The 20063-nt window shown below is 41.7% G+C and overlaps 1 protein-coding gene across 3 annotated transcripts in view; it reads right to left on the bottom strand.

Annotated features, from left to right (window-relative positions):
- Positions 1–1635: 1635 nt before the first annotated feature.
- The window catches only part of LOC113254484 (uricase), a 29649-nt gene continuing 11221 nt past the window's right edge, over positions 1636–20063 (bottom strand). For all 3 annotated transcript variants that reach the window (XM_026497714.4, XM_044383689.3, XM_044383691.3), the window contains exons 3-8: positions 19063–19179; positions 18885–18963; positions 8922–9108; positions 7236–7359; positions 5153–5236; positions 1636–3093 (exon numbers count right to left, since the gene is read on the bottom strand). In XM_026497714.4, the coding sequence (XP_026353499.1) occupies positions 3019–3093; positions 5153–5236; positions 7236–7359; positions 8922–9108; positions 18885–18963; positions 19063–19179 (666 nt within the window). In that variant the 3' untranslated portion in view covers positions 1636–3018. The remainder of the gene's footprint in view (positions 3094–5152; positions 5237–7235; positions 7360–8921; positions 9109–18884; positions 18964–19062; positions 19180–20063) is intronic.

The raw sequence follows: 20063 nt of genomic DNA, 5'->3' as shown, positions 1-20063 counted from the left end.
TGCAACCTGCCTCCCAGGCAGTGAGTCCCCCTGCGTTGGGCCCCCACGACTTGAGGTGGGGTTGGGCGAAGGATGGGGAGAAGGCAGGGGAGAGCGCGGTAGAGCAAGTCTGCTTCCCCGAAACAGGGGAAAAGCGTCCTAGCCTTCTTCAAGGAAATCAGAAAGTGTTTTGATACAAACGAGCTCACACATGTTGTACAGGTCAGGCTGGCCTGCCCCTCCGCCAGCACCGACCAAACCAGGTGAAACCCCAAGCCTGGTTTTCAGCACATAGTTTACGATTTTAACCACAAGAAAACATCCTCCCCCAAATAGGAATCTGGTCCTTGAAAATTTCACAGACACAGGCTTTCGTGCCGCACACGGCACACCGGGGACATCACGTCCAACAGCTCATGTGCGGTCCGTTACCATAAATGTTGTAGGAGCTCAGGAGAAACACAATGCATGTATGTATAAAATGCGCCCCAATTTCTAAGGATTCTGCTCGAATCTGGATTTCTTCTCAGTGTTTCTAAAACTTACATGACCAAGATAATATCTGGTAAGAAGGGCCCAATTAAGTCTTTTGTTCTTGTTGTTTGTTTGTTTTTAGAAAAAAATCATGTTAAGCTCTAAATTGTTCTTTGCACTGGATTATCAGATCAGCAGAGGAAGAAAATATACCCGCTATTCGGCCGTGCAAGTGACATGCTGTACGCACATTTTGTAACCTGAGTATTCAATGCGGCACAAGACTGTCCTTTTCAAATTATTTCTTCCTTCTTATCTCATGTTCTTTCCCAGCCAGGCATGAGCCTGTGCGTGGCCTCCAGCATCTTCTAGGGCTCACTGCGCCCAGACCTCCCATCTGTCATTTCACTCACAAAGTCCAATGATGATTTTCTACTTGGGTCTAATAACACATGAAAAGAAGGCAAGATATCTCATTTAACAAACACATATAGAAATGTCTGTGTGTCAGGCATAAATATGATCACAGCACTGTACAGACATTAACCCATTTAATCCTGAAAAAACCTCTGAGATTCTATTCTCACCTCTATTTTACAGATGAGGACACTTGTCATAGAGCTAGTAAGAGGTGGATCCAGGATTGAAGTGCGTTTGTGAAATTAAACACTACGCCATGCTAGCTTAAGTTATAGTACTAGAAAGAGGAATGAAGCAGAGTTATCAAACAATACTAGGTATTCATATGTAACCATTTCTTAAAAAAATGGAGATTTTAAAAAATTAATAAATGGAGATTTTTTTAAATGGAGGAAGGTGATCTGGAATGTTCATGTGGACAGGTTTTCATCACGGGCTTCTAAAATTACAGTTTATTATGGGCACCTGGGTGGCTCAGTTGGTTTAGTGACTGTCTGTGGCTCAGGTCATGGTCCCAGAGTCCTGGGATCGCGTCCCACATTCAGCTTGTGGGGAGCCTGCTTCTCCCTGTGACCCTCTCTCATCTCATGCTTTCTCTCTCGCTCACTCTCTCTCTCTCAAATTAATAAATAAAATCTTTAAAAAAAATAAGAAGAAAATAAAAAAATTAGAGTTTATGAAGCTTTACAGTATATATCCATATACAGTAGTTGTATTAGTCAACTGATATAAAGATAATCACCAGTAAAATATGTACACACCTTTAAATCATCAATTATATTTATTTCTCCATAAAAGTAATAACTCTTCATATTTGAAAGATCCAGAAAAACACATGGCCCCAAAAAAAAAAAAATCATTCCTAATCCCACCATCTAGAAATCATCACTGAAATTTTTTGAAACATGTATTTATTTATTTGGGAGAGAGAGAGCTAGCTGGAGCACAACCAAACAGGGAGAGGGGCAGAGCGAGAGTGAGTGCAAGAGAGAGAGAGAGAATATTGAAGCAGACTCCCTGCTGAGCACGGAGCCGGATGCAGGACTTAATCCCAGGACCTCAAGACCATGACCTGAGCTGAAACCAAGAGTTAGCCACTCAGAATGAAACATGAGAGACTATGGACTATGAGAAACAAACTGAGGGCTACAGAGGGGAGGGGGGTGGGGGAATGGGATAGACCGGTGATGGGTAGTAAGGAGGGCACATATTGCATGGTGCACTGGGTGTTATACACAACTAATGAATCATCGAGCCTTACATCGAAAACCGGGGATGTACTGTATGGTGACTAACATAATATAATAAAAAATCATTATTAATAAAAAAAAAAAAAAAAAAGAGTTAGCCACTCAACCAACTGAGCCACCCAGGTGCCCCAATACTGACATTTTTATAGAGTCTCTCGTCTTCTTTCTCTATGGATGCTCACTGACTGGTGTATGGACTTAGCATTTATTAAATGTGTTCTTTTTGCCAAAGTGATGCATTATTCAAAGAAAAACAAGTTATATTTTTTTTCAGTGTCTACTAAATATTCTCTAAGAGTTGTAAAAGTCATAAAACCAATACATTACGATTACAAAAGTACTTTTAGAGTAGAAATAAACTCCCAGTGATACACATACTAGAGCATTCTTAGATATTCAAATATTCAGTCTAATTGAAGTCACAATGGTGATAATTTTCAAAAGAGCATTTCGTCATTACATTTTCTGCATTGCCCAGAGCAAAGTTTTAGCGTCAGTACGTTGAAAAAAGTACTTACTCTTAAATTTGTGCACAAATTAATTGATATGACACATGCCTTAATTCACGATTATTTTCTTAGTAAATTGATTCTAAAACTTCTCTAAGATAGGAAGGCACAAGACAACTAAAAGTAAATATTGATTTATGACTATTCTCATACTGCTCAGCATTTGTGAAGTAAACTGTATCCACCAAGTATGTTATAATTACTAATCACAAAACACCTTGCCGAGCTAGTAGTAGAAGACTTTTTCATAAGGAGGAAGATTAACACTATAAATCAACACACTAGTTTGAACATTTGCATGGCTACATGCTATGATTTCCAGCATCACAAGAGGCTGAAGGAATTCCTCAGTTGAGAGTAGACTTGCAGTGGTGGTGGCTACAATATCACAGCTTCGAAGCCAGCTTCCTCTTGACTGTCCCAGTAATTCTGCCGTATGGATTGTCTAATGGTAGCAAGACCTGTAGAAAAACCACGTGGCTACTTCAGAGGCATTATAATAGACCTCTCCTTTTTTCTGTGAATCAACGGTAAGTCAACAACAGAAACACAACTCGCTAAACAGCAAAATGTATATGCCCTACAGTCGTACAGTTATTTCAAGTATGGTAATGCCTTGTTTCCCTCTCAATAGTTGAGAGATGAGTTGATTGTCCAGAACATTAAAGAGTTTGTGAAAAAAATTAATCATTGGGATATAAATGTTTCTCAAATGCATTATATATATCCCTGCTTTTTCAATAGAATGTGGTAAACATAATTTGGCCTTTGCTTGATGAGTCACTTCGAACATCAGTCATGGTCCAAGGCTGCAATACCGCCATGCCCTCAGGAACGCTTGAGGTCCTCGGGGCTGTTAGCCCAATACTAAATGGCTCCAGACAGCTGTGAGTTTAGAGTGGTTCTGTCTTCCACCCTGTCGTTTGTCACATCTCTGCCGTTGTCAGTGTGTCCTAACTCCCCGCTTTTCATGTGTTGCCTTTCGTGAGGGCCCGAGAGCAGCCCCGGCCGTCCCCAAAGTGCAGACACAGACCTGGGGCGACTGTTCAGCCTCTCGATGTCTTCGTGCAGAGCCCTGGCCCGAAGGAACTGGGCCTTCCTGCCTCAGGGTCCCCACCCGTTCTTCGGGTGGGAGCTGAGGAAGCTGCAAATCTGAATTCTTGGATATAGAGACACAACCGGCAAGGCCGGCAACAAATCTTTGAACTGGGATCAGTGCAGGCCAGAGGTGTTTGGGGGCCCCGAGGAGACCTCCTTTCTCTGCTAGGTTCCTGAGCTAAGCACTGTCCCAGTCGTGACCCTTTTCTGTTTGGGGCCCCTTTGTTTTACCTTTGGTGGGTTTGGCCAGGATTATTTTCGGGTCCCTCTTCTACTCTTTAGAAGGTAATTGTGTCAAAAGGCTTTATATTCTAATTAATGGTGTTCTGGTAATCACCGTGCTTTCCTTCCACCGCAGTAACAATGCTCCTCTCTGCTCAGCTGAGTGAACGGTACCCGGGATCAAGGTTGCTCTCCCCTGCCACTCAGAGTTCTCTAGCAGCTATCCCAGGCACCTGAGCATGACCTTCGTTTCACAGTGCTGTTCCCCAGCCTCCACCTACAGCTGTGGTGGTGCAGGGCCCCCCAGAGCCCAGTTACATAATTTGCAGAGCAAACACAAGGTGACTGGCCAGAGGACTGTGACTAAGAAGAAGGCTCCTAGGTCAGCCAGCCCAGAATTCTATGGCCACAGAGACACATTAATAGATGGCCCCTCCCTCCCTCTACACACTAAAACCAGCTACCAAGGTGATGTTTTTCAAATTCTAGAAGCCTGTGAGAGGATGGATCAAATAGAGAAATCCTACCATCCTGCAAGTGGTTCGAGAGGGAAGGACAGTTCTAATCTCCAAGGCCCCACTACTTCAGGCTGTTGAGTCAGACATCCCCACTTGGTTTAACCTTCTGTCATGGCTTAAAACAAGTCCAGGTAAGTGTTTTTTCCAAAACAAGATTTCCTTTCAAAAAGTACACTTCCTCATCTCGCTTTCTATAATTGCAATTGGAAACACAAACACTCTTTCATTTTTTCTGTTGACATTTTCTGTTTATATGCTACTTAAATTGACGACTTAATCCAAAGTTAAAGACGATGAAGGAAAATGAAAAAGGAATCATTTTCTTCTCGTCCTCGCCTCATCGTGGAAGCATAATGAAGCCGTGACCTTGGGTGGCACTTTTCGGAGAAACAGATCTCAGAGCTGTCTCTCCTGGCACACTCTGTGCTTTCCTTGTTTTTCACTCCCTGCAGCCTCCAACCCTCCTCCACAATCACTCATCCACTTCTAGGGTACTCCAGCCTCAGGTACCGAAAGGCCCAGAGTCTAAGAGGACTCTAATCAGTGGCAACTATAAATACTCCAAAAGTAACAGCTGTGAAGAGTTTTGCTTGGTGACATTATCATCCCAAATTTATAAAGACAAGTAAGAGTGTGGGGGCAGGGGGTGGATGTAGTTTAACTATTAATAAAGTTCTCTTACCTCTTCCTTGTTGACCAGTCCCATGTTGGACATGTCTATGTTCAAGTAGTGCATGTTCGGCAGGCTGATTTCCATGTCTTCTATCTGGAATCCGAAGTAATGTGGGTCACATTGGGCAACCGTGACTCTCTCTCCCTCTAGCACTCCTCCCCTGCAACCTACCTGCCCGAGAGCCCAGTACTCAAGTTCCACCTCTGTCCCTGAGACACCCTCTGGTGGTTCTCCACTGCTTGACAAGGTTGTCTCCTCACAGTCCTATTACTAGATGGTGGATCCACCCTTTTTCCCTCCAAGTGTAAAATCTGTTCTCAGAAAAATGAGAGTTCTGTGGGTCAGAAAACTCTGAGAGCTTCGGTATCCAACTGGCCTCCTGGTGCTGGCCTGTCAACCTCCTAAATTCTTCCTCAGTCCATTTCCCCCTCTCTAGGCCTGTTGCAAACATTTGCAGGCCCTGGGGTAAGAATATAATTGGAGGCCCACATACCAGATGTTTAAAGTAATGAATAAAAAAAAATAAAAATTAAAGTTACAAATCAAGCAAGAAACATTTAAGTGAAATATGTTCTATCCTTCCAAATGGACAAATATACCCTCATAACAACCTGGAAGGCCAGATTGTAATTTAGAAATCTCTGACTGCTTGCAATGCCATGCCAGGATGTGGTACTGTGGGAAGAGCCAGACCCCAGCCCCTGACCCATCCCACCTTCTCTCTTGGACTCACATGGTTGGACACTCTTGCTTACATGTCAAGTCTCATCCAGACCTCCTGCAAACATCTGCCCCTTTCACTTACTCCCCGGCCTAAGGGTGTACACACTGATGTCATAATCTGCCTCCAGAGGATGCGTCTGAGGAAGAGGTTTGCACTGTTTCTGAAAGTAGTCTCGGGGTTATTTGGGCAGTTAATTCTGGGGTGCAGGTATCCAGAGAATGATCTAGAAAGGGATGTGTGGGTCCCTGAAGGATTTGTTGCCTTGGCCCCACTGACTCTTCATCCAGTGGAGAGAGACATAGCCAGAGAAAGGCCTGGGAAAGTGTTGGGCCATGGCAAGCATCCCTCTTACCCTGGTCTAAGGGTGAAATTCTTCCTCTCCATCTCATCATGAAACTAAGTTCAGACCCTTCTTGCCAGATTTCTGCTTCCCAACAGCCTCCAACAGGTCTCCTTGTCTGTAATCTGTTGTCCTTTTAATTTATCACCTCTCTTTTAGAGTGATCTTTGTAGAGTGCCACACCTTGGTTAAACCCCTCCGTGGCTCCGAAGGGCTTTCAAGTTAGAGTACAGACTATAAACGAGCACACAAAGATCCTCCTGATCTGGTTCCTGCCTCATGCCTGGGCACGTGCACTTTCACTCCTGGAGTGTCACGTGTGGCAGATCCTTAACAACCAATGACTGTTCTACGATGCCTCCTTGTCTCTATGCCTACCATGCTCCCTCACCCTTAAGTATGAACCCAGAAAACCCCTACTTGTCCCTTGACTCGACCCAAACACCTCTCCCTCCAGAAAGCCTGGCTGGCCCTACGTCCCATACCTGAGGTAAACGCCTTTCCCTGTACTTCCATAACGCTCTATTGCATCATTAGTTTACTTTTTTTTCCTTTTACTCAATGATGAACTCTTTGAGGGTAGGCACCCTAATTTATCTTTGTATTCTTCATGTGTTGACAGAGATATAATAACCATCCTATAACATCAGATGGATGGATGGATGGAATCTCTCTGCGTCTATCCTTAATTCCTGGCTACCCTGAAACAGAGACCCTTGGCCTAATATATCCTTCTTTCAGGGCATTTGAGTGTCCTGATATGAGGCTTAAGTTGTGGCAGGTTGAAAAGACCCACAGAATTTTCAACAAACCTAAAGAACTATAGCAGTGGCCTGTGTTTTCAGGTTGAACAGATTTTTCCATTTTTTGCTCTCTTCTCACTTGCTATAACAAGCTTTTGAACAACAACAGATGTCATTTTTCATGTGTCTTCCACTGTCTTATTTTAACTCTCAACTCTCTGTCAGAGCTGACAGGAGACACAATAAGTTCTCTTAGTCTTCAGGATGGCAAGTGACAAAACATACCTCAGGAACCCGGCTCAAAGAGTGCACCTGGATATCGTAGAGGGTCTTCTGGACAGAGGGTGAGTACTCGCCTTTGTCATAGGGTCCAGCAAATTTCTCCAGGACAATGTCCCGAACAGTATCCCTAAAACACAGAAAAGAGACCTGAGGACTCATAGGGTGGTCTTTTAGGAATGCACTGTAAAGCAGGGAAGTGGTGACCTTCTGTTCCCCCAGAAAACAATTTTACTGCTGATTTTAGGAGAGATTAATATCCTGTAATGCTTTTCCCCTGAAAACACCTCACTTCCAATTTCCCTACACACACACATATCCCATCCAACAAATATATTGTCACTAGGCTATCTTCATCATCTGGAATTAGGGTCCACTGGGCATTCCAGAGTAAATCTTCCTTACATTTGAAGAATCCATGAAGAGGACTTCCAAATACACTTGCGCCCTTACTGCTCATTTGGCTAGTTCTTTGCATTATTATGATTTTAGGGGTTTTATTCTGTGCCAGGCTCTGTGTTAAGGATTTTATGTGATTACTTCATTGAATTCTCTCAATATACCTGAGGCAGGTACTATTTTTAATCCCAGCTTAGACATGAGCAATCTTAAAAGTTAAATGATCTACACTAAGTCCCTCTCCTTAGTGGGAGGCCCAACTAAGACCCTGATTCTGCCATGTTCAATTTTTTGCTCTTTCCAACAGAAATACATCAGCCTGCTGCCAACGGGGAACACTTAAAATGAAAAAGGAAAAAGAGGATTGAGGTGAGGTTCTCTGTAAGCATTTTCAAACCCATCACGTAATAAAAAGAGCAAAACTACGCCAGTGGAAGGCAGTCACCGGGGGGCAGATTCCAGCTTATCAGAAAGTAATGTTTCTAACAATCAGATCTTCAGCAGAGGAATGAGATGCCCGGTCAAAAAGCAAACTCAGAGTCCAGAGGCCTAATTACTGCTTGTCAAGGCTAGTATAATAATAATCACACCTTTACATTGTTAAGGCACATATCATTTCTAAACTGCTTCTGTGATTATCATCTCATTTTGAGTTTAGCCTACAGTGACCAACTGTCCCAGTTTGCCTATGACCAAGGGGTTTCCTGGGACATGGGACTTCTCAGTCTCAAAATCAGAAAAGCCGTTGGCAAACTGGGGTGAGTTGGTCATCCTCATGTAGCCCTCTCTGCATCTACTATGAGGTAGTAAAGACAAATATCATTACCCTCGCTTCATACAGTGATTCTTAAAGTGTGGCTCCTGGGCCAGCAGCATCAGCATCAGTTAGGAGTTCACTAGAAATGCAAGTTCTCAGCTCCCCCCTCCAAGACCTATAGAATCAGAACCTCTGGAGGTGGACCCAGTAATCTGCATTCTAATAAGCCCTCCAGGTGATTCTGATACACAATCGTGTTTGAGAACTACTGATGTAATCAATTGAAAAACAGAGGGTCAGGGAAATTAGGTGGTCCATTTGATGTCATTTTAGCTAATAGCATCTAAGATTTCAGTGCAAATTTACTAATTCAAATCAAGAGCATTGTCTTTCTGTTGTCCAACAGAAGGGACTCTGAACAGTGGGGAGGTTGAATTGGATGGCCTTTACGTTTCCCTTTCAGATGGAAGAGCACATGACCTTGGGGCCCCGGGAACAGGGCAGAGGTGGTGCTAGACCCTAGCACATGCCCATACCAGGTAGCATCAAAATCCATGTCTCTGCACTGGTGATAGCGCCATTTGCAGTACACTCGGGTCGCAAAACACCGGTCCTTCACCTCAGGGAGGGTGGTGAACTGGTCCTTGATGAATCCTTCGAATCCAGACTGGGTCGTTTTCAAGACTTTGAGGTCTTTGATTCCAGAATGAATGACTGGAGGTCCTGTTTTAAGTAAAAATGTAAGAGGGGATGAGGACATAAACAAAATAGTGTCTTCTTACTGATACCTAGCTCTAAGGATCCTGGTCATTAAAATATGGTGCACTGTTTAAACAAAGAACTGCCTCACTGCCCATGTTTTCTGTCTCCATGTCTCCTCTGAAGTCCAAGTGATGAGCATGGTGTGCCTTTCTCTCCGTCTGGATTCCATGACTCCCTGCCTTCCTCCAGCCCTAGGAGAACTGAAGGTTGGAGACTAAACCTTCTTGTTGTGTTGAAACCCGCAGAAATGAATACCTTCCTCTCAGCTACACATACAGGTGACTTCTAGGCCAAAGCCCTTCCACTTTTTGAGATCTCCTTTACTCAACACATAATCATGCTGATTAGTAAGCTCCTCCAGAGCAGCTCTTCTGTTTGCTACTCTGACCGCCTTTACGGGGTGAGGGAGAGTTGGTCCTCGTGTTGATCATCTACACTGGATGAGGGCTCCAGTTATCATCAGACTCTCAGTTCTCTTGTGGTCATGAACTCACTGAAACCAGACAACTTCATGAATGGGCAGCATTGCGGACATGGCTCAGCCGAAATAGAGACCGGGACAATGAGGCAGTGACCCATAGGGCATAGATCTACCTAAGTGAATACCCATATAATGGCTTCTGGGCTAAAGGAGAAGGGACAAAGTTGGTTCATGGGGACCTGGGGGAGAGAGGGCAGAGTTGGCAAAAATGGAGGGGCTGATATGGCTTTCCTGCAGTCCCTGACTGTGTGAGGTGAATGGGGGAAGTGGAGGGGTGATGGTATAACCTGAAGAAGCAATTTACATGTGTACCAGGCAGTTCGAGCGCCTGGTCTGGGACAGGTGGGGCACAGAGTTAGTGAGGAGAAGATTCTCTCTTTTTCTATGTGGAACACACTGTAGCTCTCGCAGTTTGGTGAAGCTTGAATAGAACATGGCACCAGGTGACACACTGGGAAACCCCAGAGTACAATGTTCTATAGAGAACATCATTTTTACCAAAGAGCAGGGACAACTAGCACAGCCAATGCTGAGCAGAGCCAAGGAAGCAGTAGTGGTACCCTATGGGTGCAAACTTCTCTCTAAACATGTGTGAGACAGACTTCCAGACTGTCAGGAGGTGGGAGAGTTTGACTGGAGAGATCCAGCAGGTTTGTAATGAGAGACCTACAAGGCCAGGAAAGTTCAGGAATTAACATCACCATAACCTAATTTGTGCAGGCTAGTGAGGCTGGATGTTCAGGGTGCACTTGGATACAAACCCCGAGTAGCACGGTGCCATGACAGGATGACTAAGGTCATCTCTTTTCAGTCCTGATGTTAGGCCTGATTAATATCTATCTTTCTTGGCTTGTTTGGTGTATAACTCAAGGGCCAGAGGCATCAAGCATCACTATGTTGTACATGGTTTTAGCCGAAGGACAAGAATATAGTTCGATCCTCAATTAAAATCCAGGGCAGCTCTTAATAACCCAATAGCTTACATCTTCTATATGGTTTAAGTTGCTGTGGTTAACTCAGGAGCTGTGGAGTTTAGAAGTAGGTAAATAATGACTATATTTTGATATTTTCCCAGCCACATGTGTACATTTACCAAAGATAATGATGGCCAGTGGCTAGTGGCTGATCAGCTGATTAAATAAGGTCTTCTGGTCAGAGTATTCCAGGACAATGAGGTAAAACTGAAATGATATTTGTTTAACACTCTGAAGTTCTCTTCGGAAACTACATCTGAAGAAGGATCAAGAGAAAGGCACTAACTATGTCCTCATGCTTTAAGTTGGCTTGATGTAACAGATTTGAAATGTATGAAGACATGGTTCTGCAAAATCAGCACTACTAAATGCTGTGTAGAGCTGATCCAAATGAGTCTAACTTTAAAATCCAAGAGGATTGCAGAAGCAATCAATAAGTATCTACTGAATGAATGAGTGAATCCATGCAACAAGATTGATGCACATCAAAAAATAAGTATTTCACAGCTTAGTCTCTTTTTCTTCTAGACAGTTCTTCTCCATCAATCTTTACCATTTCCCTTCCTGATCACACCCACCCAACTATAATAGACAGCATGGCAAGGGAGGGGGAGGACATCGCCATTAGCTGAGAACATCCAAACTATCAGCATGCATATAGTTGCTGCCTTTTTCAGTCTTTATCTTACTTAATCCTCACATTCTATTAAGCTTTTTTATACAGGAGACTTTCAGTCATTTACCCATAGTCACATGGCTAGAAACTGGCAGGGGTGGCATTTGAACTCAGCACTTCATTATTTCCTCCTTTTTGGATCCCTCCCAATCCCCCACGATGTTTTCCCCTTCCTTTAACTCTCTCTTCCCATTTCTTTACAATAAGAGGCCTTTCCAGGAGACATGAAGACTGCCACCTCCCCTTCCACAGTGTTCTTCGAGAGCCTTAGAGAGAGTACCCAGCCTGAAAACTACTATCTCCATTGATCTGAAACAGAAACTGAAACACCATTTTTAGAAATGGCCCCTATGTGTCTGGAAAACTTTTTATTCCTTAAAATTTTCCTATGAAATACAAAGACCCCATAAAGAAGTGACTTCTTAAGCCTTTGTAAAATAATATAATCTATTTCCAATAGTTGTCCCTTCTAGAAAAAAAATCCAATAGAAATGAAATGTAGGTTTGCAAAAAAGGAACAAGTTTAGAACAAGCAGTGGGAATCCTCAAGGGGGGATAAACAAAAAGTTAATGAGAACCAAAGGCAAATTTTACCTAATTCATTTTTTCCTATACAGCTGGCCTTTATCACCAACATCCATGTAAGCCAATAAGACTTGGCTCCTCCAGTGGTCTTAATCATGAAAGGATTTCCGGATACAGTGTTGCATAGTGGTTGAGGCCACAGCCTTGGAACTCAAGATTTCCTGAATTCAAATCTCAGTACTCTCTGTGCCTCTCCTCCCCCTCAGAAAATTACTTAAACCCTCTCTATCTTGAGTTTCTCATCTTGAAATTGGAGATGATCACCATACCTATTTCCTATGATTGATAGATGTCTGAGGTAATATCTGTAAAGGACTTAGTAGTACGGCTGCCCCATAGAAAATGCTTTCTAAAAGTTATCATGATTTTGTGATACTTGACTTCTTCTTACCAACTTTAACTACCTGTGAATGTTTCCCAACTTTCACAAAGGCTCACTGGGTTCTGAAAACGACCTCTGGCATGCCATCTCTATCCACCTCCAGCCCTGGGATGAGATTTATTGATCTCTGGGGAGTGTCAGTTCTGCTAGGCAACTTTTAAGTGATCTATTTTCTTGCTAGAATCTGAAAATGAAGAAAGAAGTTGCATTTTCTAATGTGTCCTGGCCTCAGTTTCACATAGAATAAAATGTTTTATGTTCCCAAAGACAATTAACCGTTGCCACAGTTTTGGCAGAACACAAACCATCTACTCTGGTGCGTGCTCATCATTCTGTGAACAACAACAACAACAAACCCTATTCTCTTTTAATGTGAAAAATTGTTCTTCCCTGGCACACATTAGACACTCTGGATGAAATCAAAGAGCTTATTTTATCTTCTCTGTTGGCGGTGCCCCAGCTTTCTGAACACTGGTACGAACCTGAGCCTTTCAAATTCATGGACCCAACAACTAAAAATATGATGCCTCACACACGCTAAAAACAATTCCAATTTAGACTAACAGAATTAATTCAACCAAAAGGACTGCCCTTTTCTAGGTTACTTGTCATGAAACCACTTAATCAGCTTTTTTTCCCTCTTTTTTTTCCCCATGGTTATAGTGTAATGCAAAAGAGGATTTTTCACATTTTACTTTGCTAGAACATAATCTTTGCTAGCTTTTAGTGTCCTCCCACACACTTAACAGATTGTGGTTTATCTCTCAGAGAAGCATACATCCTACCCCTTAGCTCTCGAAGGGAAAGAAACTCACTGCAAATTAATAGAAAATAAGCCCAATTCCTTACCTACGCATCAGGTGTCACAAAGCACAAAGCTTTATTGAGCCAAGAAAAAAAAATCCTGTCATGAAGAGGATAATTGCTTCCATGTTTAACACCTCCAAAAAGGACACAAATAGCTAAAAGGAGGATATTTTAAAACTAAATTAAATCATTCTAGTAGAAAAACCTCAAACTTGTAAAGAGCTAGAAAAAGTGAAGATTAAATATCGTTTGTCTTTGAGAGTCCATTTCACTCATGTAGGGAGAGTGCAAGTTACCTCCGTGCAAAGGTGGTGTCGGCCAGGTGGAAGGAAGTTAACTGGGCTTTTGAACAACAAGGTTGTGATAGAGATGATTTTCAAAGACTTGTGTGTACCAAAACTCTTCTTTTGGAGAAACTGAAGAGTGTTTCAGTCTTGATATCAAAAAAGACATACACAGCCTTCTTGGAAATGAGCCGTCTCTATCCTGGGTCTCCTACTTCCTCCCTCTCACTTCTTCTGCCTGCCTAGCCTCTGAAATTACTTTCCTCCGGGACTTCAGTTTCATCACCCCCCTTCCTTAAGACCACCTCCAAGGCTCCACTGGTCTCCATGTCAATAGATTTTTTTTTTTTTTTTACTACCAGAAGACAATTATCTCTTAGTTGACATGTCTTCTCCATCTACCATTCCTCTACTTAACCATGCTTTAGCTGAATTTTTATACCTAGTGTCAGATTGGGAGGAATTTGATTCTTAAAGAATTGTGAGTTATAATTCAAATACTGCAGTGGTTTGGGGGCCAATTTAGTCCAAATTAGTGACTCAACCATCTCAGCAACTTCAAGACTTGGCTACATTTGTAGTTCAGGGAGACACATGAGAGAAAGAGTTTGGAAGATCCAGGTTCCTTAGAACGCCTAAGCCAACAACTCAGAACGCACGTGCAGAGCTGAGCTCTTCTCTCAGAGTTTGGCAAGTCACAAACATAACAGTTGTCATTCCTTTGGGTGGACAAATTTCTCTCTCTCTTTCAGATTCTCTCTTGGAACTAACAGACTTTGAAACAGGTGAAAGTACACTTAATGATGTAGCTTTCAAAGATCCACTAGGAAAATAGTGTAATGGGAGCTTTATAGCAATTCCCAGGGCCTAAAATGGTGCTCGAGGTTCAGTAGGCTTTCTATAAATGTATGTTCGATTGGTAAGAAAGAAGCTAGACCATTAGTTACATATCCTGCTGGGAAGAGTCCCTTTGGGGAGCAGCAGGGCTGACTGTGTGATTAAGTGCATGTGTTTGAGGGGGCAGATTCTCTCCAACTAGCTATAGCCCCTCACCAAAAGCCGTACTTACAAGTTTGTAACAGTCTTTGCCATGTGAATTGGGGGGTGGGGGTGGGGTAGATAAGGATTATTTTCTTCAGGGAAGTCTATGCAAGGACATTTCTTATGACAATGTTTGCTCATTGACCTACCTCACAGTATCTGCAGTTTTATCTCTTGGATAACAAGCAGATTAAGAATTAAACTCTGCCACCCTAAGATCATAGATCCTTACTCTCCAAAGAAGGACAGAGTACAAATATCATTTTATGTACACAACACTGGAAAATACACATACTCATATACGTGTCCACATACATACTGCATACACTTAAGGCAACAGATCCCTCTTCCCCTATCCTGACCCTGCCAGCCCCGCATGATATTCAGAGGGACGCTGGACTCTAGATGAGTCAAACTGAGGTTCTGGGAACACCACCACAGCGACTGCTGTACCCTGAAGATTTGTGGCTTTCTGCAGAAAGAAAAAGCTTTGGCTTTATGATGGTGACCAGTGTTTCCTTTCTGCAGCAACCAGGTGACTAGAATTCAGGCTGATGATAGCTCCTGGTAATTTCTGGAAAGAACAAGGGTGTGAAGAGCAGACTGTTTTCTTCCTATGATCCCCAGAACCCTATCCTTGGCCACTCCACTTCCCCCTCCAGGCCCTGCTAAAATATTCTTGTGCAAGTCACCAGTGACCCATTTGCCAAACTGCACACTTATTCTTTAGTCTTCTTGCAATCCTTCTGAACTTCTGAATCTTCCTGTGGCAAATACTGCTTGCTGTTTACTAAATCCATTTCCTCTTCCTCCTGGGTGCCTGGCTAGACTACATCTCCCAGCCTCCATTGCAGTCGGGTGTGGCTGTGTGATTGGGTTCTCTCCAGTAGAAGTGCTGTGTGCTAGTCTCAGGCCTGGTGTTATGCTTGAGGGGTTTTGCCTCCTCCTTTTGCTTCCCCAAGCTATTTTCTTTTCCTGGTTGTCTGGCAAGCGGATCTACTCTCAACGTGACCCCAAAAGACAGAAAGTAAGGATAAAAAAATGTAAGGTTGCATCAACCTGGGTTCCTGAACAACTTCCTGGAGCAGAGCATCCTCCAACACACGCAGGCACGCATGTGCCCGCACGCGCACACACACACACACACACACACACACACACTGAACTGGACTTTTGTAAAAAGCAGTGAGCTTCTTGTATGGAGCCACTACATATGCACCTGTGTGTTATGATTCCTGTTATCTTAATACTGTCACTGATTTCTTGAAATGTATTTTTCTTTTGCTTCCATGATACCACTCTCTCCAATCTTCCTTCTCTCTCTCTGACCTTTCCCCTGTCTGACTTTCAGACTGCCCAACCCATGAACTGGGGAATTTCCCCCAGTCCTCTCACTTTCCTCCTCCCAGCTCACGTGTTTTCCTGAAATGGCTCCTTCTTGCCCACAGCTTCACCCACCATCAGTCTGTTGATGGTCTCCAAATCTATCTCTATCCCTTATTCCCCACATCACCAGCTTCCCCTTGAACATTTGTTAATCATAGGTGTTTTCCTCAGTCAGTTCCCTCAGGCCTCGGACTTTAGGGCAACTTTAACCCTTCCATCTTCACCCCTACCCAATCCCTCACACCCGTTCAGTTCCCTTCAGAAATGCCTCACCTAATGCCTCCTCTATCTCTACTTCTCACTGCCTGAGATCCAACTCCCTCATTTCTCCATCTCTACAACAAGGTCCCAAATTCCGCCTGTCTCTCCAGCCAGTGCACAGTAACTTGGTCAGAATACTGAACGGTACACACACACACACACACACACACAAAGACCTTTCTTGGGTCTCTATTGCCATCCTAAATAATAATAATAGCAGCTGTCATTTAAGGAATGCTTCCTATGTGCCAGGTACTGTGCTAACATGCCTTGTATTAATGTTTATCTCCTTTAATTCCCTGGGCCATTCAGGTGAACGCTGTAATCATCATCTCATAAATGAAAAACACTGAGGTAGTGTAAGTAACTTTCTCACAGTCGCAAAATTGTTAAATAGTGGAGCTCAAATTCAAATACAGTGTAGTCTGATTCCAACACTTACAGATTTACCACCATGCAAAACTGCCTCCAAGTTAGACCAATCTTGCTAGCATGGCACATGAGGCCCTTCTAAATCCAGCCCAAACCAATCTCTTCATTTTCATCTCAGCTCCTTGCATTCTAAGAACTGACCCTTTAAACTTGCTACTACTCCTCAAAATCTTTGCCCTTTAAAATTAAATTACTTGCCCAGGATGGTGGTCAGCATAAGACAGATGTCCAAAATATTTTAGTTTCCTTCTTCCACTCCTTCATAGGTCCTACCCATGCACATTCTGTTTCTTCCGCCTGTAATTTTCTTTCCCCTTCTATGCCCAGCACATCCTGAATCATTTTTCAAAAGTCAATTGGAATATTTCTTCCTCCAGACTACCCTAGCAAGAGCTGGGGTTTTGCACCTCTTTGCCTCCCTTGCATAACTTCGATTCGTTTATTGTGGTTTTTAGCCCCTGAAATTGTAACACATCTTTTTATAAATCTATCCCCTACTATTCATCTACTGTAAACTGACTAGGGCCAAGAAATGTTTTATTCACCTCTGAATTTACTACCCTAGGATACATAAAAAGTCCTCAAAATCCAATTGTTGAAAAGTATTTCAATGAATGACATAAGCATATTTCACTCATGTTCTTATTTTTTACTTAGCTCTCCCCAAATCTAATTCTAGCCCCTACTATTACTCTATATACTTGAAAATGAAAAGAGGAATATGCTAAATATTGCAAAATCACTTATGATTTGGGTTAGAGCTATGCTGATCAATATGGTAGCTGCTAGCTCCATGTGACTCTTAAGCACTCGGAATATGGGAAGTGTGAACTGAGATGTCCTGTAAATATAAAATACACACAGGATTTCAAAGACTTAACACTTTATAAAAAATGTGCAATATTTCATTAGTAATTATATTTAAGGGGCATTGTGGATATATTGGATTAGATAAAATATATTATTAAAATTAATTTCTTTTTGCTTTCCTAATGTGACAACTAGAAAATTTTAAAATTACATGTGTGGCTTGCATTATATTTCTGCTCAACAATGCCAGTTTAGAGTTTATAATTTTATGAGGCTAGTCCGTGTCGTTTGGGTAGGAAAACACTGGCTCAGGGAATCAGTTTCTTTTTCTTTCTCTCCCAAAGTCACATACGGAAGGAAGGAAGGAAGGAAGGAAGGAAGGAAGGGAGGGAGGAAGGTTACATTTCAACTAATAGCTCAGTCAGCAAGTCAATATATCACATGGCTATGCATTTGGGGGATTAAAAAATCATTATCTTTTCAACTTAATTTAACAGCTAGTTATTCAGTCTCCTTTATAGGACAATAATTACATAACTGTTAATTAAACACTGAGAAGGCCCTGGCTGTGCCTGGGATTTAATACAGATAGCGAAAATTATTAAACAACAGCTAATACACTAGAACTTTCTAAGGGAAGGTATTATCCAATAGAACTCAGAAGGGACTTATATTTTATTAACTTTATAATATTTCTGACATGGATGAGATCCTACCTCCAATTCTTACTGAAGAGAGCTAGAGAAGAAAGAGAAGGAGATACAGAAAAGGAAAGGTAGGGAAGGTGAGGAAAGGACAGGAGAGGAGAGAAAAGAGAAAGGAGAAGAAAGGGAAGATTAATTGCAAAGGGAAAAAGTTCACAGTCCACACTTTCAATTTCTGATTATCATGGAAGTTTATTTTTTATTAGGATAGAAACCTATCTACCATGTTTGGCTCCATGGCTCTTCGAGGTCCTCTACTCTAACTCACAGCCAATTCATGAGCTCTGCTCTGACCATCTCAACCAAGCAGTGGGAGACAAGCTTTGGGAATTTTGATATTTGGTAAGTTCAATCATCAGTACTAATAAGGTCTATATCGTAATTATGTTCCACAGTTAATTTTTAAATTTCTTAGTAAATAGAAAGAATTATATAATTGTCATTGCTATTTAAATGAGGTTCATTCTATAGTAATTATAATAATATCAGTGATTTTATTATTATGAAAATAAAATGTCAGAGAAACTCGATTGTTATTTACTATTTCCTATAAAGGTTATTATAATTATAGCATGGTATGGTACAAAAAGTACAGGTTAGAAAATTCAGAGATTTGGGGTTTTGTCAGCCTGAACCTTTTTTTTTTTTCTCACCTCAGAATCAGATGATAAATACGATCTACCTTATTCAGCCCCTAGATTTATTACAAAATGTATTATTTCATTTTTACATCAAGATAAGAAGTAGATAGTTTTTAAATGTATTCCAGAGTCGCAATGCTAACTCCCATCTCAGATTTAAATGCCTTCAAAATTCTCTACAGTTTTCCTCGATGCTAATAAACAGAATTGTTTAGAAGAAAAAAATATTGAAATTGCTATTGCAGAATCAAAACATGAAAAATATTTTCTCACCACCCCTCATCTGTTCAACCTCACAGAAGTGCGTTCCAGTGGGAGTGTGAATAAATGCATGGACATGCTTAACTCCATTCTGAAAATTAGAAAAAAAAATTGTTTCCAGTAAAATTTCAGCACATGTCATAAAGCCAATTTCTTTAATTAAGCTGAGAGCACAAATAACTGAGGTAACCTTTTCAAAACGTTTCCAAGGGACTTCTTCCACATAGACTTGAGCTCGGGTGACATGGTTAAAAGAAGAAAGGAAATGATCACAGATGTTCATTGCAAAAGTTTCTATGCTTTTGATCTGTAAAAGGAAACAAAATACTAGTGATCAGGAACACTTGCTCCATTTAAAAATAATTTTTAAATACCCATGGAGTTCTCTTCTTCAAGTGTTTTTTAGAATCAGAGAAATACAGATTTTGAAAGAATGTGGTGAGGTGAATTGGCCCTTATCCCAATTTTTCACGAGGTCTCCTAAGTGCGGTTAATAGGTCACCATTACCAGGTGAGACTACCCTGTTTTTAAAAGAAACCTGTTTTGCAGGAAGAAATGTGTCAATCAATGGATGAGCAAAATGAAACTTAACATTTAGATTCTTCTTACGGTAAGCTCAGTCATCACCCATGCCAACTACAGTACCATGGTATACTCCAAAATGTTCTGGTGTCTTTATGACATCAGCCAGTGGGCCTTCCAGTTTCCCAAGGAAAAATGGTAATGTAGGGCCACTTCTGCTTCCTCGCTTTTTTGCAAACAGGTCTTCTATGGACCATCTCCACCCCATAAAGTAGCTCCCTACTCTCACACAAATTCTTCATAATAATCTCTAGACAATGTGTTACGGTCTTAGCACAGTCTACAGACGATCTATGGCTTTGCTTAAGGTGGACTATTTGTACAGGTTTCCCTGAGATAGTTCTGTGTTATGCCTTTCATCCCAGAATAATTATTTAGCATCTTATTTCACTCTCAGAAGTGTCCTAGTTTAGAAAATAAAAATACTAACTCAAAAAGATGTGTGTTCATTGCAACATTATTTACAATTGCCAAAATATGGAAACAATTTAAGTGTCCATCAATGGATAAATGGATAAAGAAAATGTGGTGTGTGTGTGTGTATACTATATATAGCTAATATATAGCTTATATATATTATTTACACCATATTTATATGATATATATGA

This window comes from Ursus arctos, unplaced genomic scaffold (assembly GCF_023065955.2).
Source record: "Ursus arctos isolate Adak ecotype North America unplaced genomic scaffold, UrsArc2.0 scaffold_12, whole genome shotgun sequence".
Classification (NCBI taxonomy): domain Eukaryota; kingdom Metazoa; phylum Chordata; class Mammalia; order Carnivora; family Ursidae; genus Ursus; species Ursus arctos.
Note: the sequence above shows the minus strand (reverse complement) of the source record. Positions and strands in the feature narration are given on the sequence as shown.